General features: G+C 38.4%; 1 protein-coding gene across 2 annotated transcripts in view; it reads left to right on the forward strand.

Annotated features, from left to right (window-relative positions):
• Positions 1-24,320, forward strand: part of sptbn1 (spectrin, beta, non-erythrocytic 1) — a 290,620-nt gene that overhangs the window by 76,233 nt on the left and 190,067 nt on the right. For both annotated transcript variants that reach the window (XM_043695960.1, XM_043695961.1), the window contains one exon: positions 17,707-17,895. In XM_043695960.1, coding sequence (XP_043551895.1) covers positions 17,751-17,895 — 145 coding nt within the window. In that variant the 5' untranslated portion in view covers positions 17,707-17,750. The remainder of the gene's footprint in view (positions 1-17,706; positions 17,896-24,320) is intronic.

Below are 24,320 nucleotides of genomic sequence, written 5' to 3' on the forward strand. Positions count from 1 at the left end.
TGTGCATGTGGGTCTTTGTCTGTCTATATGTATCTGTCTGTCTGGGTTTGTGTGTGTGTGTGTGTGTGTGTGTGTGTGTGTAGTGAGTGCAGAGTGTCTTAAGTCTGTGAGGGGGTGAGTGTGGGAGTGTGTGTCTGTAAGGGTGTGTATGGGTGTCTGTATGCGTGTATGTGTGTATAGGAGTGCCTGTGTGTGTGTAGAAGTACCTTTGTGTGTGTGTATAGTGCAACGGTGGTCACTTATGACACTCTGCACTCACTATACACGCGCGCGCGCGCACACACACACACACACACACACACATACACTTTCTCACACTCCCAACCCCCAACCCAGACAGACAGACACACACACACAGACAAAGACCCACATGCACACATATATTTTGTGGGGTGAATTTGTACTTGCAGGGTTACATTGAAATTTGCTCAAAAACTGCATGCATTCATGTAGAACTCTGAGCTCAAAAATTGCAAGAATTTATGTAAAACTTCATTATTTCACTTTTTAGATTAGAATCAATCTAAATATCATGGCATAGACAGAGAACACAGGGGGCCAACACCTTCAACATATTGTCTAGCTATCACCATTGTTAACAGCTAACCCGAGAATGCTACTTTTTAAAAAAAGATTTTGTGATTTACACATGAAAGAAGTGAAACTATCACTGTATTCTAACAGATGAAAGGCTTAACAGACAATTTTTCAATGTATAGTTTCAGTTACATCACACTGTAAATTTTTGCTGTAAATTCTGTGTGTTAGGATTGTGCCCTCCACTACCACCTGATGAAGGAGCATCGCTCCAAAAGCTAGTGTGCTTCCAATTAAACCTGTTGGACTATAACCTGGTGTTGTGTGATTTTTAACTTTGTATACCCCAGTCCAACACCGACATCTCCAAATCAAAATTAAGATAGATACGCCTTGGCTATTTCTGTGAATGGATTAAAAATTTCTGTAATAATGTCTAAATCCATAATTTTGTCAAAAAGCAGGTGACTGCAGACCCCTGTGGTGTTAATGGAAAGATGTTTAGACTGCTGTGTTTTTGTAAGGTAGGGTAAGGTCTCGCCATTAACTTTGTTTTCAATTCAGAAGAATCTAGGATTAAGCAAGTTTTGAATTGAGTTCAGAAAGCACCATTGTTGGGTGGGAAGTAACTTTAGTTTCTCTCATAGAGGAGTTCAGGGGTATGAAGGGTTTAGTTTGTAAAACTTCCAAACCAGGAGAATTTGGATAGAAATTTGCAGGTTATTAGAACTGAGAAAGTTTAGGTTCCCAGATAGTAGAAAAGTTCATGTCAGCAGAATTGGAAAGGACTTGAAAAAATTGTCTTCATAATTCACAACAAAGACACTGTTCAGAATCAGTAAGTAGAATCATGAAGGGTTAAAATAATGTGCAGTTCATTTGAACTTAAATTTCTATATGGGAAACAGAACAAAATTTTGTTTTGCTATGTGTCTTAGATTTTTCTAACTGCTTCCTATATTTAAATAACTTCCATTTAAAAAAAACAAATATTGTGTATAATTAATGACAAACAGAAGTTTAATAAAATCTGCAGCCTCATTTAAATGTGTTAGCAACTAACTACTATGTTAACTGACTATATAAAAGAAAATAATCTGTCGAGCTAGATTTCATTCAGGGATCTGACTTATCCAATTCTACTATCAGCTGGTACCATCCTAACATTATTCACAATTAATACATCAGATTGATTGTATATTCTTTAACAGATTGCTCTTTCTGAAGCTTGGAAACAATACCTATTTGTCTCATTTTTAATGTAATAAAACAAAAGTATTTGACAGCTGTACATTGAGATATTAAGGCAGTTGGCCAATGGTTTGGTCAATGAGGTATATTTTAAGGGTCACTATAAAGGAAAAAAAAGAGAGGTGGAGAGATTTAAGGCAGGAATTTCAGAGCTTAGGACATTGACAGCTGAAAATACAACCATCAATCTGTAATACTTTTAGAAAAGAAGATGAAACTGGAAGAGCATGGCTATCTTGGAGGATGTAGGGCTGGTAAAATTACAGACCGGAGGCATGAGGCTGTGAAGTGTTTTGAGGACAAATGAGAATTTTAACAATGAATAATTTCTAATCAGGATCCAATACAGTCATTGCATACAGAATGATTTGTAAATGGATGTCTAAGTGGTTTTGAATAGAGTTTTGGATTACTTCAAGTTTAGAGAGAGTAAAATGTGGTCCAGGTCATGACAAAGTGCAAACAATGGAAGAAGCATACAGAAACCTGAGTATCTCACTTACCTGTAGCGGATATAGCGTTGGGCTGTTTAGTCACCTTAGGACCCACAAAACGGGAGTGGAATAAATCCATTTTGTCTTGTAAGGGACTGCCTGAAAAGACAAAGCTAATATAAGCTTACGTATGCATAAGTTAATCTTGGAATCAAGTATGACACAAATTGGTTTAGACTCAGATTGTTGTCACAGGAAGGGATGGAGTTCATAGCTAGGGATCAGAGTTTTTGGTGAGAACTGAAGATCATGGTTACTGTCTTCCTAATACTTAGTTGTTGGAGATTTCTGGGTATCAGACAAACAGTCTGATCAAGAGATAGTGAAGGGATCAAGAAGTGTGGAGGGTGGAGCTGGATGGTGTTAGTGTACACATGGAAACCAATGTTTTCGGATAATACTGTTGGGGGGAGCATACAGCTCAGAAATAGGGGCTAAGGACAGATCATTGGGGGTATACTAAACATCATGCTGAGACACTAAGGAAAACATGCTATTGTGAGTGATTTTCTGACTAAAGGTGAAGAGACAGGAATATAAACATGTGAATGCAATTCTACCCATCTGAGAGATGGTGGAGCAGATTTGAAGGAGGACAGAATGGTCAACCATGTAAAACATTGCGAACAGGTCATGAAGGATAATGAGGAAAAGTTGACCTTTTCATGGTCACGTGGAATATTATTTATGACTTTGATAAGAACTACTTCAATACTATAACAGGGCAGAAACCAGATTGGAGGGATTCAAGAGCTATGGGAACAGTGGGCAATGGGTAGAGACAAATGTTCAAGGATTTAATGAGGAAGGGGGGGTTAGGAATGAGACAATGTTTTAGCTAGTCTATTTTTATGAACTAACGGAATAGTTAATTACTTCCATTACATTCAAAATCCTTTAGTGATTTCAACATTGAGTTTTGTGGAACACCAACTTAGTGCCAAAAATTCCTGGGTATTTTTTAATATCCCATGTATTTGGAAGGCTGAAGTTGTATAGTTGCCAAGGACCTTGATAGTGGGGAATTCAACAATTGTAATAACCAGTGAATGACAATTGTGATAGTCAGATTATCTCTCATTGGAGATTGTCTCACACCTGTGTGGCACAAATATTATTTGCTATGTCATTTCAACACTGACTGTTGTCCAAGTTTAGCTGCAGCTGGACATGGACTACTGCAGTATTTGACAAGTCATGAATGGCTCTGAACATTCTGCAATCGTAAGAGAAATATTTCCACTTCTGACTTTTATGACAGAGGGAAGGTCGTTGAAGCAATAAAAAATGGCTTGTAATGGACACTAGCCTGAGGAATTCCTGCAGTCATGTCCCGGAACTGAGGTGACTGACTTATAACAAGCACAGTGATCTTCTTTTGTGCTAGTTATGGTTCCATTCAGCAGAGGGGTTTCCACATTGTTCCCATTTTTCACCAAGATTGTACTGAGGTCATGAGCTGAGTGGGCATGATCCATCAGTGAGCAATTGATTGTTAAGCAAGTGCTGCTTGATAATATCTTGCATCACTTTACTGATGATCAAAAGTTAATAGATAGGGTGGCAGTTGGCTGGTTTGGATTTGTTCTGCTTTGTGTGTACAGTTTGTAATTTTGGAGCTCAATGTTTTTGGCCAGAATATTGTCAGGACCCATAACAGTATACAGAGTCTTTGGTGCCTCTTGATATTATGAAGAGTAAATCAAATCGACTGAAGACTGACATCTATAATGCTGGAAACCTTGGGAGGAGGCTGGGATGAATCGTCCACTTGGCATTTATAGCTGAAGATGTTGCAAATGTTTCTGCCTTATGTTTTGCACTGATGTTTTGGGCTCTTCCATTGTTGAGGATGCTGATATTTGTGGAATTGCTATAAGTTGTTTAATTGCCCACCACCAATCACAACTAGATGTGACTGGGCTGCAGAGCTGAGATCAGACATGCTGGTTGTGGGATTATTTAATTCCATTTATCAGTTGCTGCCTATTCTGTTTAGGGTGCAATGAATTCTGAGTTGTAGCTTTACCAGATTGACACCTCTTCTTTAGGTATGCCTGGTGCTGTCTCTGGCATGCTGTTCTGCGCTCTTGATTTGAACCAGGGTTAATCCCCTGAGCATTGGAAGAGTAACGGATATGCCAGATGTGAGGTTGCAAATTGTGGTTGAATACAATTGTGTTGTTGCTAATGGTCCATAACACCTTATGTAGTGCACAGTTGCTATATCTGTTCGAAACTTATCACACTTAGCGCAGTGATAATGTCGTACAGCATGATGAGGGTATCCCTGATGTGAAGATGGGACTTTGTCTTCACAAGAACTGTGCAGTGATCATTTGTATGGCTATCATTTCAAACAGTTGCATCTGTGGACTTGATAGTGTGACCTATTAACATGAGACTTACGGGGTCTGGAGTCAATGTTGAGGACTTTTAGGGCAGTTCCTTCCCTGTTCCACCGTGTCATCACCTCTGTTGGATCTGTGTTTCTCGTGTTGCAGAATATACTCTGGGACATTGCCAAATACTGTTCCCAGTATCATAGAGATGTACAGCATAAAAACAGACCCTTCGGTCCAACTCATCCATGCCGACCAGATATCCGAAATTAATCTAGTCCTATTTGCCAGCATTTGGCCTGTATCCCTCTAACCCTTCATATTCAAGTACCCATATGCTTTTTAAATGTTGTTATTGTACCAGCCTTCACCACTTCCTTTGGCAGCTCATTCCATACACAGACCATCCTCTATTCATGCCCCTCATGATTTTATAAACTTCTATGAAGTCACCCCTCAACCTCTGATGCGCCAGGGAAAACAGCACCAGCCTATTCAGCCTCTCCCTGTAAGTCAAACCCTCCAAGCATGGTAACATGCTTGTAAATCTTTTCTGAATCCTTTCAAGTTTCACAACATACTTCCTATAGAAGGGAAACCAGAGTTGCACATAGTATTCCAGTAGTGGCCTAACCAAAGTCCTGTACAGTTGCAACATAACCTCCCAACTCTTATACTCAATGCACTGACCAATACTGTTCTGCTGTATGGGTTATGAAGAGTTAATTATAAAACAAAGTACAGTGAGCAAGCCCAGGATGTTGCATAAGTCCATCCCTACTTCAGTTAAAGAGAAGCCAGTTTCTCAACATCAAATTATTTTAATTATTTCAATCACAGTAGATTAGAACGTAAAAATTCTAATTGGAGCTTTTCTAGGTTCCCCTGAGTCAAAGGCTATGTGGAGCTTTTCTAGGTTGCCCTGAGTCAAAGGCTTTTGGATTTAACAAAACAAGCCCTTACTAGCTGTGGCAATCAAACAATTATCTCAATTATTTTACACAATGGCGAACTTCTATTCCCACACAACTAACACACACTAGCCATGAGGTTTTGTTTACAAACAACAATAAAGTGGGAACACTCATCCTTCGGCAGCTCCTGTAGATTGAAAATATGTTTCTTCCATTCTAGTTCACTTGGTTCTTGGACTGATAAGCCCTTCTTCAGGAAGGGCTTATGCCCGAAACGTCGATTCTCCTGTTCCTTGGGTGCTGCCTGACCTGTTGCGCTTTTCCAGTAACACATTTTCAGCTCTGATCTCCAGCATCTGCAGTCCTCACTTTCTCCTCTTGGACTGATAAGTCCAGTGTACAACCTGCCACATGCTGGGTAGGCAGTGTTAGAAGGGTTGGGTAGATCATTCATTTAGAAGTTTGTGCACTCACTCCAAGGCCTGGACTTCAACTCAGAGTGTTCCTGACAAAGTCTGTCAATGTGTCTGATGCATTCCTGAGTGAAGCTTTTCCATTTTAGTTGGTCACAAGGCTGAAAGTCCCCTGCATTGTCAGGGGTATTTGCCTTCCTAGAAATTTTCCACAGTGACCAAAGTCTGGGTGGAACAGATGCTTCTGTCATGTGGTGTCAGGCATATGAAAGACATGTGGAGCTTGTTTAGTGTGTTTAGCATCTCAATGCTGGCTTGGTAGAGCATTCTGCTATTGGATCACCTTTCTTGCCACCACATTTACAGGATCATGCAAAGGCACTGTTGGTAGATCTCCAATGCTTTAAGCTGTAGTTTGTCTGTTTTTCTGAAACATATAGGGAGCTCAGAGACCACGATTATCCAGTAAACAAAGTCATGAGGCAGGGTCAATTGACCTGAAACCTTAACTCTGATTTCACTCCACAGATGATTTTCCAGCAATTTCTATTTTTGTCTATGGCTATTTTATGTAAGAGACTAGTGATTCTAAGCTGTCCCAAATCTGGTACTCGCCTCCAGATGTTAGTGAGGAGAATTTTGCAGGATTGAGTGAACTGAGTTTGCTGTCATCACTTCTGGTGTCTAGGCTGATGCTAGGTTGTCCAGTTCCCAGTTTCATTTTAGTGGTCTGATATAACTCAGTAGCGTGCTGGGTCATTTCAGAGGGCTGTTAAGGGACAACCGTGTTGTGGGTCTGGAGTCGCATGCAAGACAGGCTAGATAAAGACAGCAGAATTCCTTCCTAAAAGGGCATTGATAAGTCCCAGATGGGTAATGGTTTCATGGTCATTATTAGACTTTAACTTCCAGGTTTTCTCTTATTGAGATCAAATTTCATTCTCTATCGTGTTAAGATTTGAATCCTGTCCTTAAAGCATTTACCTGGGTCTCTGGATTGCTAGTCCAGCAATTGTACCACAATGTCATCACCTCCCATTTAAAGCAGAGTGATAATCAATGAAGAGATGCAGTGATTTTTTTTAAACTTTGCACTTTTTATTTTAGCAGCGCACTCAACCAATTGAAATCATATGCTGACAATCTTTTTTTTACATTTTGAACAAATTCTGATGCATTTTTGCCATGTAGTGGTGATTCACAATACAACGTTATTTTAATTTCGTAACTTGGGTTCTAAATTGGACAGAACCATGTATGGATGTAAGTTTGATTTGTATTTCTATATTGTAAATTTGAAAGGCAAGTATGTAGTTTTAATTTCATTCTTGGGTTCTGAGTGATGATGAATTGGCTGGAAATGTATTTCTGTGTATTTAAATAAGGCTTTTTATACCCTTAAGGTGAATAGTTCAATGCCTTAAAAGCAAGGGTAAGAAAGAGAGTAAACTTGAGCTGTTGCACTACAACAAAGTGTACTAACAATAAATCCCGAATGATGCATTTGGATTACCTGCATGTTTAAGTTTTGCAAAAGCCGGACCTGGAGACAGAGACAGAAACAAGTTATTTTAGAAAGACAAAGTCATGCAGAAGATCTGTTATTTCTGATACTTGTAATAAAATTGTTTCAATTAATTATGTCATGTAAAATAGTTTCTTTTTGTTTCTTTTGTGATAATTTTTGGTGTTTTGTGGTTTACACCACATTGTTAGCCTTTTGTGGATATGAGTTAGCACCATAGTAAATAAATTGCAAAAATAAAACTGCCTTTTGGGCCAGGTTTCATTCTGCAGTCTGAATTGTCCAGTATTATTATGATCTGGGATATTAAATGCTTAATAAATCTTACATAATGGTGGTCAATGTGAGGATCGATTTACCTTTGCAAGACAGATTGTTATGATGAATCACTGCATTACATCACAAATAAGTATCTAATATTTGACCTTTGAGACTGGCAAAACATTTTACATTTACCTTTCAGAATATTTGACACTTCTGATCAGACTTCACCCAACGGTCACTCATGTTTCAAAGCCCTAATTGTTTTAGGGCTTCCAAATGGTACACCATCTCTCAACCACCATGTATGGGAGGAAATAAAATCTTCTTGTGGGGAGCCTACAAGGTCTTTTGAAAGGCCACATGAAAATGCTATGGAGTTGGGAAGGCAAAAGAGGATTGTTCCTTTTTCTTCAAAAAAGCCAAGCTTAGCATTTTATGACCTGATTAACACCTCCATCTGGAGAGGAAAATCTGGCCCAGTGTAATCTTAAAACACTTGTTTCATTACAGTTAATGACAAGAATGTCTATTAAGTATTCCTTTTAAGTGAACAACCCAGGGCGTTTCACATGAGCATTATCAAGCATAATATGATATGCAGCTTGGTAGAGACATTAGGATAACTGATCAAAAGCTTGGTCAAAGACATAGGTTAATGTCTGCTCTAATTAATTAATATTAATGTTCCCTATAAATGTTTTGTTAGCTGTGAGGACCTCTGATGTTCATGTGCAGCAGTGACTTTCAGTGACATGCGCGGAACCTCGAAGCGTGCATGCATCTGTGCAGCTTGGAGGAAATGTTGGTTAAGGTGTGCCATAAAGGGGAAGAAAGAGGTGAAGAATTATGGGAGAGAACTCCAGAGTGTAGTATCTAAGCATTTGGCTGTTAATCATTGAGCAATGAAAATGATGATGAGGGTGAGCTCAGATTTGGAAGAACACAGATTTCAGGAATGTGGGAGACTGATAGTAGATTTGAAGGAAGAAGCAAGATCATGTAGATTTATATGTTGGGATATGATTTTTACTATTTGAGGTGTTGTTGGGCAGACATTTATTATAGGAACAAAAGATGATGGCTTTAACCATCTTTATATTGGAGAAATTTTCTGCTGATCTAGTACAGGCTGCTGCACCCCCAAAATATTGAACATAACAGCCCAGTACAGGCCCTTCATGTTGTGCTGACATGTGGAAACAATCTGAATTTAGATTAGTTTAGATTAGATTATCTACAGTGTGGAAACAGGCCCTTCAGCCCAACAAGTCCACACCGCCCCTCCGAAGAGAAACCCACCCAAACCCATTCCCCTACCCTTTATTTACCCTGACTAACGCATCTAACACTGTGGGCAATTTAGCATGGCCAATTCACCTGATCTGCACATCTTTGGATTGTGGGAGGAAACCGGAGCACCCGGAGGAAACCCACGCAGACACCAGGAGAATGTGCAAACTCCACACAGACAGGCGGGAATCGAACCCAGGACCCTGGTGCGGTGAGGCAGCAGTGCTAACTGCTGAGCCACCGTGCTGCCCATCTGAGTGAGGGGTTGAGATAAGTGGTGATGAGGGAGGTAGAACTAGTGTCTTCAGGATATCGAGGACTGGAAATTACGATTTTGGTTCATATTGTTCAGGCATAGCATGTAGGTGAGGAAAAAGAGGAGGCCAAGGATTGATCCTTGGGGGGAGTCCAGGTGTAACAGTACTGGATTAGACAGGAAAACCCTTTTGTGGTTTCTCCCTTTCAATGTATTAAGTATGAAAATTACTATTTTGGAAACTTGTTCAGCATATATTGGTGAACATGCATATCTGTGCAGTTGTAGCACAATACTGTGCAGAATCAAATTTGCAGTATTTTTAATACTGTGACAATTCCAGCAATAAATACTTAGTGTTTAAACGTTTTCCAAAATTCTATTCATGCAAAAGTCTTGGAATACCATCAACTTCTGATAGTTAAGGAGCTCCTTTGTTTGTATGAGATTCCGAAACTCTTGTTTAATCGTCAAGTAATGATGTTTAAATAAAAACCTGCAGCTCGTTGAGCCAGTGGAAATGTAGGTTGATGCCATTGAGAGTGTAGATATGCACTGGAAAATTGAAAAGCGGGTTTAAGATATTGCACTTTTCCTGTATTTATCCACAAATTGATCCAGTTGTACAGTTTGCACATTGATGGATCTGAGAGAGACATTGAAGGAGAGTTGAAGAACAAAGGATTATTGAATAGAATAGAATTGAGTATTGCTGAAAAAGGAGACAGTACGTCAAACCTTTTTCATTTGTGCTCTTCAGTAAAGATACAAGAATGTCCAAATTTAAAGGGAGCAATAATTTAAACTGCACAAAAAAGTGCTTGAGTATAATTTTAATTGAATGTAAATGTACAGTTGTACAAAAAATTTCTTCCATTTTCAGACTAAAAAACAAAACCAATTGATTGGAAAACTGAAGCATTGAGTTACAACAAAATATTCTATTAAGATTGAAGACTCTAGGTTTTTACTTGTAAGAATCGTGATTTAAAAACAATTTAAAGTTCTATGCCCCCAAAATCTAATTTATTTTGATTTTGCAATACACTATAATGAGCTATTTACATAACCAGTTTCTTTCAATTAAATGTTCTGTTGGATTTTTTCATATTTCTGTCTTGAAATCCACAGTTGCATGCTTCAGTCAGATATCAAAGTTTGGAGCAGTGACTGCACCAACTATTACCAACATATGTAGTTGTACTGCCACTTAGTGGTTGAAACTGAAAAATTACAACAGATTATTTGCCAAAAAGCAAACTACATGTGAAAATCAAGGCATTAACAGCAACAGAAAATACAGGTGAACAATGAACTAAAGCAGCAATTTGAAAAAATAATCAGACTGTCTCTTCATGGTTCACTTTACTCATAGTCTCTTACATTATATTCACATCAATCTAATAAAATATTTTTGGTATGTTGAGAACTTGTATATTTCCAGCATGGATTAGGAGTACAATTTCCCAATGTGTTCCCTGCATGCGTGGGAACGGAAGAGAAAAATAGTTTAGATGCTATTCTTAAAAATATGCGTAAGTGCACTTCCTGTACATTGCATGCAAGATGTCATGCCTTGTTGATTAGCTCAACTTTTGTGCTTGTAAGATAGAAATGCTTTAGAATTCTAATAAAAGCCCGAGGGGCACCAGTGTTTAAAATAAAATTACTCCAGATTTTTCAAAAGAAAATACTCGTATATTTGTATCTTAGGATCAAATTATGTTTTAATGTGCAGTGTACTTTTTATTGTTTCATGATTAAACTATAGAATTGTTTGCTAACAGTTGGTCATCACGGTTATTGTCTATCTCTCATTTTCAGCTTTCTGTCTTTCTCCTTTTTTCCCTCCTCTTGCTTCCTTCATCCAATTCTATTCTCCGTAACCTAAAGCTTAAACTTGATCTTGGCCCAATTCTACAATTTACCATGGGGAAGTGATCAATTATATATTACTGGTTTCATGTACCAAATTTAACATACAAATGATAAATCTTATGTTATTTCTGTAGGTGGTGATCTATTAGATACTTTCTGCATTTTGAGTTTCACATTGTGTGGGCTCGAACACTCGGTGTTACTCGACTATATTACCTTGATTTAAGAATAGCTTATACTCTGCTTTATATCAGACTTATGAATGACCTCTTATATATTAAATTTGATTGTTCTCTGCACCTTCTCTGTAGCTGTAACAGTATATTCTGCTTTCTGTTCTGTTCCCCTGATGTACTTACGTAAGGTATGATTTATCTGGTTAGCACGCTAAACAACACTTTTGACTTTATCTCCGTGGATGTGACAATAAGTCTTATCAAAGATTTTGGTTTGTTGCAATTAAAACAAAAATAGTGCTGGTCATGTTTACATGAGAGATCCGAATGTCTAATATCAATAAAACTAGGATAAAGACAGACAGCCTTTATCTATTTTTAAAAATTTGAATTTTGAAAGCAAAGTATCTGAGGGAAATGTTAATAGGGAGATTAGGAGGGAGGTAAACTGCTAGTTTGAGGGTGAGGCTAATTGCCAACATAACGTACCCTTGGGAGTGAATTAATTGTTACTCGAGCAAGAGAAAGGACAGGATACAGGAAAGAATTAAGGAGAATGAGAGGAGTAATTTAACAGGAAGCTAAGGGGATAGGGGAAATGATGCAGTGGGATTGGTAAAAGAAAAATACGATAGCTTGGGGTCAGGCGACACCTTCCTCAAATGTAGGTTGAATGTGTTGGTGACTCTGTTCTGTACTTAATCACCTGTCAATTCTTGTGCAAAAGACAAAGAAATCAGAAGTAGTTAATGAGAATGAAACATCAATAGAAAATGACACAGGAGGGGCAGAAAATTAGCAACACATGAAGATGAAGTCAAAGACTAACCATATTCCCTGGTCAATTAAGTATTAGCAAAGTTTTTAATCTACTGGTCAATTAAGTATTGACCAGTAGATTAAAAACTTTGCTAATTTGGAGAGACTTTCATGTCAACATTTATGATTGATAACACACACAGTGGGAATTTACTAGTGTAAGTAGCTGTCTGTTGTTGTGGAATTGCAAACTGTTTGCTACTAGGAGATGTCCTTCATTTCTAGTCTCTTGGTCAGTGAACCCACCCCATTTATATAATTGATAATCGCAGAACTTTAATGGCAATTCACTTTCCTTTAAATGTTTTTAGGCATTCCTTGGGTTTCAAGCCTGACCACTCCAATGTGATCAGCTTTAAATGCATTGCTCACATCAGTGCAGGTTTTCCTGTTTCTTTGAGCTCTGTGGGCAAATTTTCTGACATCTCCCTGTTAACTTCAGTCTTGTGAACCTCAGTAATTTCTTTAGCCGTGCTGTGTAGTCTTTTTGTTCAGCCTTGCTTCAGATGCAAAACAATAAAGAAATTAAGACAGCAGAAGATTAAGAAAGGAATTATGGAGTTGAGGCATATTAGGAATTTGAGGGACAGGGGCTACGATGTCGGTTGGTTTCCAAATAGAAAGAGCAAAGGTGAGAACACACAGGTGGGCACATGCATGCAAGTCTTGAGGCAGTCTGGCTGCTTCAGTGGATCGAATCAGAATCCCAATAGTGTGGAAGCAGGCCATTCGGCCCATTGAGTCCACATGGACCCTCCATAGAACATCTCAACAAGGACCAACCTCTACCCTGTAACCCAGCATTTCCCATCGTTAACCTAGCTTGCACATCTCTGGACTCTATGGGCAACTTAGCATAGCCATTCCATCCAACATGTGCATCTTTGGACTGTGGGAGGCAACTGGACCACCTGGAGGAAAACGACTTAGACATGGAACATGCAAACTTCACACAGAAAGTCATCTAAGGGTGAAATCGAGCAGGTCCCTGGGGCTGTGAGGCAGCAGTGTTGACCACTGACCAAGATGCCACCCCTTTACTTCTTCAGAACCTCATGCCCATTGTATTCTTAAACAATAGCTTTTCGTAATTTACATAAATGATTCAGATGTGAGCATGGGGGTGTAGTTAATAAGTTTGCAGATGACACCAAACTTGGAGGTGTAGTGGACAGCGAAGAAGGTTGCCTCTCAGAGTACAATGGGATCTTGATCAGATGGGCCAATAGGCTGAGGAGTGACAGATGGAGTTTAATTTAGATTAATGTGAGAGACTGAATTTTGGAAAGGTAAATCAGAGCAGGACTTATACACTTAATGGTAAGGTCCTGGGAAGTGTTGCTGAACAAAGAGATCTTGGAGTGCATGTTCATAGTTCCTTGAAAGTGGAGTCGCAGGTAGATAGGATAGTGAAGAAGGTGTTTAGAGCATGCTTTCCTTTTTTGGAGAGAGCATTGAGTATGGGAGTTGGGAGGTCATGTTGCAGCTGTACAGGATGGTGCAGTTCTGGTCTCCCTCCTCTCAGAAAGAACACTTGAAAGTGTTTAGAAAAGCTTCACAAGGATGTTGCCAGGATTGAAGGATTTCAGCTGCAGGGAGAGGCTGGGGCTGTTTTCCCTGGAGAGTTGGAGGCTGAGGGGTGAGCTTAGAGATTTTATAAAATCATGAGGGGCATAGATAGGGTAAATCGACAGGAGTTGGGGGGTGGGGGAGTCCAGTACTAGAGGGCATAGGTTTAGGGTGAGACCTAAGCGGCAATGTTTTCACGCAGAGGGTGGTACGTGTATGAATGAGCTGCCAGAGAAAGTGGTGGAGGCTCGTACAATTACAAAATTTAAAAAGCATCTGGATGGATATATGAATAGGAAGGATTTAGAGGGATATGGACCAAGTGCTGGCAAATGGGACTAGATTTATTTAGGATATCTGGTCGGCATGGACGAGTTGGAATGAAGGGTCTGTTTCCAAGCTGTGAGTGTATGATTAGATACTTCAGGCCTCATTCCCCCCCCACCCCCAACACATCTCAGGTCAAACATGCCAAACCGTACTGCTCAGCCACACCCATACTCCTTGGAGCCCTGCTGCCAGCTTAGAGCCAACCTATGTCTGTTCCCCACACAATCTGTCAAGTTTTCAAAAATAGAAAAAATACTGCCTATCTGTGTCTGAGAGTTGAAAACAAATTGTTGCCAGAAAATTCAATGACAGGTTTATGTCAATAAACAATGTTAAAGTGGCCAAAGGCTGCAATCTCATTTGGGAGAAATGACTCGTGGTGAGTTCAACTTCACTATGCCTCAAGTGAAGGTGAGATTGAGAAGACAGGATCTTCATGGTAACCTCAACTGCTGCAGGCATTGAACTCACTCTGCTTTGTAAACCAGCTGTCCAGCCAGTGGAGCTAACTGACCTCCAAACACCATATTATCACTGTAGCATTGACATAGATTTCACAAGGTAGTCAAGCAAGCAATATCACAGCAAGTAAGGATTTGTAAATTTAGTTTGATGACAGCTCAAAAAAGTTATTTAGACATTAGCTTGCCTTTGTGGGCAGCTAATGTCTAAATATCAATATAAATTTGTTTTTCCTCACAAAACACCTCCCCAAAGAGAATGAAAATCTATCTTTGAGGCATTTTCATTACTTATCAAAAATTACTGTAATATTATTGCTATGTCACCTGAACAGTAAGTAATAATATTGACAGACATATAGTGAATTACACAGCAACCATGTTTTACATACATCAATGGGCATCACCTCATCAATGTTGTTTATATTGCTGACGATAAAGCACCCTCAATAATATTTTCTTTGGGAACATAATTTTCAAATTATTCGCTTGGAGAATTTATTCCACGGCAATAATCATAAATATTATTCTGAAAATTTTCCAAGAAAATCAAAGGACTGTGGCCTGTAAAAGTAATACCTTCTTCTATGATGCTCATGTAAATTTTAAAATGATGTAAAAGCATCACAAAATTCAAAGTCTCCTTTTCCACTGCAGAATGTTGATGTAATCAATTTCTTTAAATTATAATTGACAGGCCATCCAATCCCCAACTATTCATTTTGCAGTAAAACAGCCCCAATACCAATGACCTTGGCATTAACAGTTAGTTTGAATGGCTTTGCATAATTCAGTGCAGCTAAAATTAATGTGGTTTCTCAGCACAGCTTTCAAGTTTTCAAAGGCACTTTGACACTGGCATCCATTTAAATTTTCTGCCTTTCTGTAACAAATTCATTAAAGCTGCAACAACAGTGCTGAAATACAGAACAAACCTGTGATAGAATCCAGTCATGCCAGTCTAATGGAAAATTTCACCGTTTGTCCTAGGCACAGGGAAGAATCCATGTTTTCATTTCTCTAAGTGCTGTTTGGCCTTGTCCCAAAGTGTGGCCTAACTAAGCCACCTTTGTCTTGGTAACTTTGCTCTTTACCAAATTTATAACTTAATTGACTTTTTGTAGTTGAATAAACAGTCAGATGGTATTAATGTTCTTCCCTAGTTTCACTAAAAACAACTAAATCTCAATTGAAATAACAGTTATATCTTTCTTCCTACCTTATTAGTTAATATATTAAAACATTGGTGTATTTTTTGACTGTTGTGGACGCTCCCAAATAGGGAAAAATCTTCCTACCATCCACCCTATAAAATCCCCTCAGAATCTTATATTTTAATCTGATCACCTATCATTCTTTTAAAATCCAACTGGTATATGGTAAATCCAATCTGATAATCTCTCATTAGAAAATAATCCTTTCATTCCAGGACCCTTTGTATCCCTAGTGTGGAGGCAGGCCATTCAGCCCAAAAAGTCCACACTGACCCTCTGAAGAGCATTCCACTCCCCTAACCTATCCCTGTAACCTTGCATTTCCCATGGCTAATCTACCTAGCCTGTACATCCCTGGGCACTATGGGCAATTTAGCATGGCCAGTCCACCAAACCATTACATCTTTAGATTGTGGGAGGAAACTGGAGCACCGGAAGGAAACCCATGCAGAATGTGAAAATGCCACACAGACAGTTGCCCAAGGCTGGAATCAAACCCAGGTTCCTGGCTTTATGAAGCTACAGTGCTAACCACTGAGCCACCATTAGTTAAGTGAACCTTCACTGAACAGCATCATTTTCAGTTATTTATTTTCTTAAGCAAGAAGACTAAATCTTTATATGGTACTCCAGATGTGTTCTGACTAAGGCCTGTTACAACTGTGTGATGGTCACTTAGGTCAGCTGGCTGGATGGTTAGTTTGCGAATGCAGAGAAATGTTAACAAAGTGGGTTAAATTCCTGTACCCGCTGAGGTTACCATGAATCTCAACCTTATCCCTTGCATGAGGGCGGCATGGTGGCACAGTGGTTAGCACTGCTGCCTCACAGCGTCAGAGACCCGGGTTCAATTCCCGACTCAGGCGACTGACTGCGTGGAGTTTGCACATTCTCCCCGTGTCTGCGTGGGTTTCCTCCGGGTGCTCCGGTTTCCTCCCACAGTCCAAAGATGTGCAGGTCAGGTGAATTGGCCATGCTAAATTGCCCGTAGTGTTAGGTAAGGGGTAGATGTAGGGGTATGGGTGGGTTGCGCTTTGGTGGGGCGATGTGGACTTGTTGGGCCGAAGGGCCTGTTTCCACACTGTAAGTAATCTAATCTAATGAGAGTGGCGACCTTCAAGGTAAACCACTACCAGTTGTTTTTAATGAGAAAGCAACCCTATAGGACTGTGGTGATTTGCCACAGCACATCTGTACATTTATACTGTATTTCCCTTGTAATAAATACCATCAGAGAGCTGTGGGGGCAGAGTCATTGTATATATTTAAGACTGAGATAGATTCTTGCTCATTAGGGGAATTGAGGGTCGTGGGGAAAGGGCAGGCGGGTGGTTATGAGGAATCAGCCAGGATCCTATTAAATAGTGGAGCAGACTCATGGGGCTGAACAGCCTATTTCTGTTTCTATTTCTTATGGTCTTATTCCATTTGCCTTCCTAATCGTTCATTGTGCCTGTGTACCAAATTTTGTGATTCTTTTACTAGGACATCTAATTACTCTGTATGTAACACTTGCAATCTCTCTCCATTAAAATATAATACAGTTTTTTTTATTCCTGCTACTTGAACAAATGTGTTGTACAAGAGACAGCCTAATCACAAATAATAATTTAAATTTTATGACATTGGATACTTAGCAAATGTTATTCAGTGTGGCCTTTCTCCTTTTATTGAACAGTTTAAAAAAACTTAATTAATTTAGCAATTTAAAATTGTTTTCTGTGGTATTTAGTTTCTCATTTGTGATACTTTAGGCAAAATATTTTGTCATTGGGAAATTTATTCCATTCTTTTGCTGCATTGTATTGATGCACCTTTCTTATAGACCAGTTTACTTGTGCTGTCTATGACAGTTCTATTTACGTGCTGATCTGCCTTTGAGCAAGACAGAAATTTAAGATCTGCAATTTCAGATGTGCATTTACAACTTATGATCCTTTGTGTTCTGAAGTGCTGTTCTGATGTGTTTTCAGAATATTTTATGAAAGGCAGCTCATGACGAGGGACATCTAAGAAGATGACAGCAATAGCAACAGACTACGACAACATTGATATTCAACAGCAATATAGTGATGTCAACAATCGTTGGGATGTGGAAGAATGGGATAATGAAAACAGCTCTGCCAGACTGTTTGAAAGATCCCGTATCAAAGCTTTAGCAGGTATGTTTCATCAATGCAAGACCCTTTTTAGTCGGGTCAAACTTACAATATAAAGAGAAGTGTACTTGTTATTTATTTTACAATGTAAGTTTGCCAGTTTGGTTGTTTTCTCATTTCTGGAAGACCATTTGTTATTCATATGGCATACAGTAATCCGGTTCTTACTGAAGCTTCTGTTTATTATTTGGAAGAGAATGAATGCTTGAATGTTATTCACCTGCAGAGGACATCAGTCTTGTATTAGTGGTTTGTACACAAACCCAGCTTTCAGCCTGACCTCTTGCATAGTAATTAGGATTAGAAGTCCTCGTCTTTTTCACAAATATATTTTTCCTCCAGGTTCCCTTCCCTTCCCATGTAATGTGTGCTATTAATTATCTTGGAAACTGTGTAATGCCATTCTACTGTAAAGAGAGTATTTGTAACATATTTCTCATTACTATTGTGAAATTTATTTTAACTGAGTGAATGTCTTTGATTTTAATGTACAATAGTGAAAGGGACAATCACTTAGTAGTATAATGGCTGCAAGTGTGTTTTTGATTCTGAAGTGTTTACAAATTTGATGGAATAAATATTCACAATTTTTCTGCTGATCAGCTGCTTTTAAGATAGCACAATGCATCTTTAACAATACCATTCCTAATCAAATGATTGTTTACTTCTTGCATTCCTACCACAATCCCTTAACAGATACCTCATTTAGACTGCCACAAACTGGAGTGATCCAGTCAATAATGGGCAATATAAATAATGAGGCAAATGAAGTGGGATACTGACAAGGCACATTAGCACTCTATGAATTCTGTAAGTATAGTTATGCCCTGAAGTAGGCTGCAGTCTTAAATATTAATTAGTAGACCTGTAAATGAACCAGCATCACAAACTTACAATATATTGTTTGATTCAGCCTTCCTAAAATAATACATTTGCAGAGCTCTGACGTTCAAGGCTCCACTGATGTTCAACTGGCTAGATGATGTGCACATGATGACGAGAAGCGTGTTAAGATCTTCACAAATAGGCATTAAAAAAATTGTTAACCAGGGAGAACGCAGTTTGTGATGTCTAATGAACAGGTCAAAGAAGAGTGATTTTGGGGAATTTTAAAAAGTCATATGAGGCAGCTAAGGACATTTTTCTTTTTCTAGTTCACTCTCTTTAATTTCTAATTTCTTTTCTATTGCTTGTTCTCTCCTTTTCTTCCCTTTATGTGCACCATTCCTCAGAAGAGAAGCTGTCTGTCCCTCACAACAGTGTTATTTTTCCTTCCCAGATACAACTGTGAAAATACTCTGCTTTCATCACCACAAATCTGAAATATTAAAATTTATTTCACATATATTGAAAATAATTGAGAAAATATTTGTGGGAGGTGTTCAAAATTAACCAAACTAGTTAATACTCTTAAAGGGCTGGAGACCTACTTCCCAACAAAAAGACAACCATGCAAAATTAAAGTGGTAAGTGTTGTGATATTATATTTATTTGTGACCAAGCAAGCATTCACTTTTAAAAGGTGATTTGATGAGATCAGTATGACATCATGCCTTATGATAATCTTGTATGAAGGCATCAATTCCACTTTGAATAGCTACTGCTGTACTTTCAAGAAGAGATGCAAAATGAGAGCAAGCTGTGCAAGACTGCATTTTATTTCCTACCTTTGGCACATTTGGTGGCATCTTAACTCCTATTTAAGTCAAAGAGATTGTAATTCACCATCAACGATAACCACAAATTTGCTGCACTGTACCCAGTTTCAACTATTTCTCTCCCTGCGCACCAAGAATCTAAATAAATGTAGCCACAGCTGTAAAGTAAAGAAATGCAAAGCATTTTAGCTTGTGATAGTCCAGCAACAATTCTGCAGCAATTTCTGCAAATACAGTAAAGGTGCAGCAAGTGTTTAACTTACAAGTTACACTAGTGAACAAATTGTCAATATATATCGTCACAGAAATAGACAGCTGAACCAAATCAGCCTTTCTACCTCTGTATCTGCAGCACAGTAAAATCAAACCATCGAAGACCCCAGGTGGTCACTCTGGTAGTTCCTAACCAGATTTGTGAATAATCAGTCCCAGACTTTGCAAATGATTAATTTCCTGACACTGTTTTTGTATCTACAATAAAAGACTTAATTATTTATTAAATACGCAATTTTAGCAGAGAAAATTAAACAACACAGTAAGCTGATTAATGTCTGTGCTTTATCCCAAACATTTGTCTTTAGCTTCCATTTGCACAAAAGACACACAGTCAAACAAACATAGTCAAGAAATAAATAAAAGAAAATATCAAAACTGGCCAGATTACTTAAATGGATTTCATAATGCGTTGTTATGAAGGCATGAACATGGACTCGTTGGCTGCTGTTTTTGAAACATTGATCAAGATCACCTCCTCAGTTCACCCAAGTAAAGGCAGCAAAACTTCTAATTCAAATTTCTACTGTTTGAATTCTGGAGACTGCTGTGTCAGATTAGGCAGGAAGCATTCAAATATTCATGCTGTCTCAGCAGCAGCCCAGAACCATCTCAGAAAATATAGTTCAAATGAACAACTTTAATTCTAGTTCTGCTCTGCTAGACTTTTCTTGAGGCCTCAATTACCATTCAGCAATTGCCACCTGCTTGAACATAGGGTCTCTTCTAGTCATGCTGCAATCAATTCCCAAGTACAGGCCTCATTAATAGCCAACTTCTGCTAACTGTTGAAACGTCCTGGGTCTCCCCATTAGTTAGAACTTTTTTGATCAAGACTCACCCTGCAATTTGCCTCTAGGCCTGGCCTCTCAAACAAAGCTTTTTTGGTTTGTTCTTTTGTGTTTCAAATGCATTTATCCCAGATAGTACTGTAGAAAGAACTACCACAAAGTTTCTGTGGAAGCTATGTCCCATCTTTATGTTGAGGAAACCCTCCACCATGTTGTATTGCAATGCCATCATGCTGAATGGAATAGATCTCAAACATACGTAGCACCTCAAACCTGGGCAGCCATCAGCAGCAGAATTGTATTCAACCACAATCCACAACGTCATGGACTCATATGCAACTACTCCACAATTACCGTGAAGCATTTGAAACAGCAGAAACAGCTCACAATAGACAGAGCTAAGTAATCCCATAACCCATGGATCAGTTGAAAGCTCTGAAGTCCTGCCACGTTCAATTGTAAATGGTTGTAGCCAGTTAAACAAGTAACAACAGGAGGAGGCTTCCATAAATGCACTCAAGCTGTCTGATGAGTCAGCTCAACATATCAATTTCCAAATAAAGGCTAAAGTACAAACAAAGTTCTGGAGACGCTCAGCAGATCTGTCAGCATTTGTGGAGGGAGGAACACCGATAACATTTGAGTCCAAAATGATTGTTCTTCAGAACTACTAGGTGGGAAGAACTAGGTTGGAGTGAAAATCCCTTCTTGACCCCACCTGATGATATCTTATATGGGAAAGGTTGAGGACTGCCAATTAACGGCCACTTAAAGGCCTCATTTTGCTGTCCTTGTGGCAGGAACCCAATTGGACTTCTCGACCTGTATCTTTTGTCTAATGCAACATCCTCCCAACAACAAGAACTTCTTTTGTTGAAAGTAATTCTGCGCTCCAGAATTACTCCATTGCTTCTTAATCAGAAGTCTTCACTGCTACTTATTATTGAAACATGTATCTGTTATATATTCAAATGCTCAGCTCGCTCTTAATATCACATAGAATTATTAAAATTGGCTGAAGGTTTGCATCTGTCAGGAGGATGCCAAGATATAGCATCCATTCAAAGCTTTTGGCTCATGCTTCTGCCTTGAGCAATTTAAAAAAAAGTTGTCTGATTAAAGACACTTCACATTATTATTTTTGTAAGATTCTACATGATGAGCTACTACACAAAACAATTACTTTCGGTGTTCACCTCAGTGATCCATCATATATTTAGGAAGGAGCTAAAAAAAATTGCTAACTGAATAATCTAATTGTTCTTGAAATATGCAAGAGGAGACAGATGGTAATGAGTTTGTATAGAAGTAGATAACACAGGAATATAGTTCTTAGAAAGTATTTTTATTTCTCACCATCATTTATGAACATTTTATTTTGAACAATGTGTGCCTGTAATCTTGACTATTGTTACAATAGTGAACAAATTGGAAATGCAAGTGAAAATATTCAATGTTCTGTTTGCAGCCACTTCCGCTTTAAATGTTTAAAAAGTGTCCAATTGCACAGTGGAAGCAGATGGCAGATTATTTGTTGAAAACAATCTTGGAATTACATTAACTTAGTCTAAGGTTGATAGCACCACTAAATTACTGACTTAAGGTAGGTATTGATATACCTGCAAGTTTCAAAGTAGTGTGAGAGATGGACTCAGAAAAACCTCTGGAGTTTTTGGAAATTGTAATTGCCTCGAAGTTTAGTCATGCAGCAACCATTGTTCAGATACAAACTGTGGTCTTCAGCTTTGAAAATGAAAGGAGAAGCATTTACTTCAGTGGAAAATGTGCTATTCATCTTAAATTACAAGTAAGAGTAGGAATAGGCCATTCGGACCCTGAAATCTGTTCTATTATTCTGAAAGATCACAGTTGATTTCTTTTCACCTCAGCCATACCCTCACACACTATCCCCAACCACATTCCTTGATCTCATAGAATCCAGAAGCCTTTTGGTCTCTGAATTGAATATACTTATACTGAGCATTTACATCTTTAAAGTTTGAAAATTCCAAGATTCCACTATCCTTTCAATGAGAATGTGTCTCCTTAATGCAGTAATAAATGGCAACCTTGTTCTGAGACTGGCCATTCGTTCTAGAATCTTAAACCAGGGTAGTCACCCTCAATGTTTATTTCAAGAAAATCCACTCTCCATACTTCAAAACTAGGGAGTATATAGTTTAGTCCATACAAATCTGTTCTCATTGCACAATCTCTTCATTCTAAGGCTGATATATTGTTCCATAGGTAATTTAAACCAATATTCTATATTTGTACACGCCAAAGATATCAGATAAGCAAATTGCTAATAGGAATAAGAATCTTGTAATAATCTCTATCACAAGGGGCAATATATTTGACAAAGTGTTGGGACTAAAAGTTTGTATCCAATTTTGAATAGGAAGTAGCTGCAGAGATAATGGAGGCATTAGCTGAAGTATTCCAGAACTTATTACATTCCAGGAGGGTTCCAGCAGATTGGAAAACCATTAATATGATACCCCTATTCAAGAAGTGAGGGAGACAGAAAGCAGGAAATTATGGGCCAGTTAGCCTAATGTCTGTCATTGGAAAATGCTATTGTCCATTATTAAAGAAAATAGCAGAACATCTGGAAAAGGATAATGCAATCAAGCAGAGTCAACATGGCCTTATGAAGCAGAAGTAGTGTTTGACTAATTTGACGATATACCAGACAGAATTGATAAAGGGAAACCCATCCATCAGGTGTATTTGAATTTGCAGAAGGTATTTGATAAGTTGCCACAAATATTTATTGCACAAAAATAGGAATTCACGGTATTGGAGGTAATACATTAACATGGATTGAGGATTGGTTAACACAGACAAAACAGATTAATGGATCTTAATGGATTTAATGTATCTTTCAGGTTAGAAAGAAGAAAATAATGGAGTGCCACAAGGATCTGTCCTAGGGCTTCAAATATTTATGATCTGTATTCATGAAGAAGGAGACAGAGTGTAATGTTACCTATATTTGCTGATGATACAAAAATAGATGCAAGGACATGTTGTTATGAATCCATAAGGAATTTGAAAGGGATATCAGAAATTGAATGTGCTAATGGAGTTTAATTGGCAGATGGAGTTTAATGTCACAAAATGTGAGGTCATGCACTTTGGTGTAAAAGATCAAAACAGAGACTATTATTTAAATGGAGAGTGATTCCAAACGATTGCAATGTAGAGGGAAACACACAAGGTTGTCATGCAGGTACAGCAAATGATTAAGAAGGTAAATGGAACTTTGGCATTTATTGCTGGGAGTTTGGAGGGAAATCGTGTTACAACTGTACAACTATCCCCATGTTTGTGAACAGATGTACTTGCATTGGAGAAAATTGAAAACAGATTCACTAGGCTGATTCCTGGGATGATGGAGTTGATTTATCGAGAATGACTAAACAGGTTGGGTCTTTATTCATTGGAGTTTAGAAGAATGAGGGATGATCTTATTGAAATAAGAAGTATTCTAAGGGGGTGTGAAGGGTAGATGTTGAGAGATATTTCTATTAGTGGGAGAATCTCAAACTAGGGGACATTGATATGAATAAGAGGACACTCATTTAAAACTGACACAAAGGGCATTATTTTGAGGGTATTGAAATATCTGGAGAGTTGAGGCTAGATTACTGAAAATATTTTAAGAGGAAAGATTTTTTGAAAAATTAGCGAGTTTAGGCAA

This window comes from Chiloscyllium plagiosum, chromosome 9 (genome assembly GCF_004010195.1).
Source record: "Chiloscyllium plagiosum isolate BGI_BamShark_2017 chromosome 9, ASM401019v2, whole genome shotgun sequence".
Taxonomy (NCBI): Eukaryota; Metazoa; Chordata; class Chondrichthyes; order Orectolobiformes; family Hemiscylliidae; genus Chiloscyllium; species Chiloscyllium plagiosum.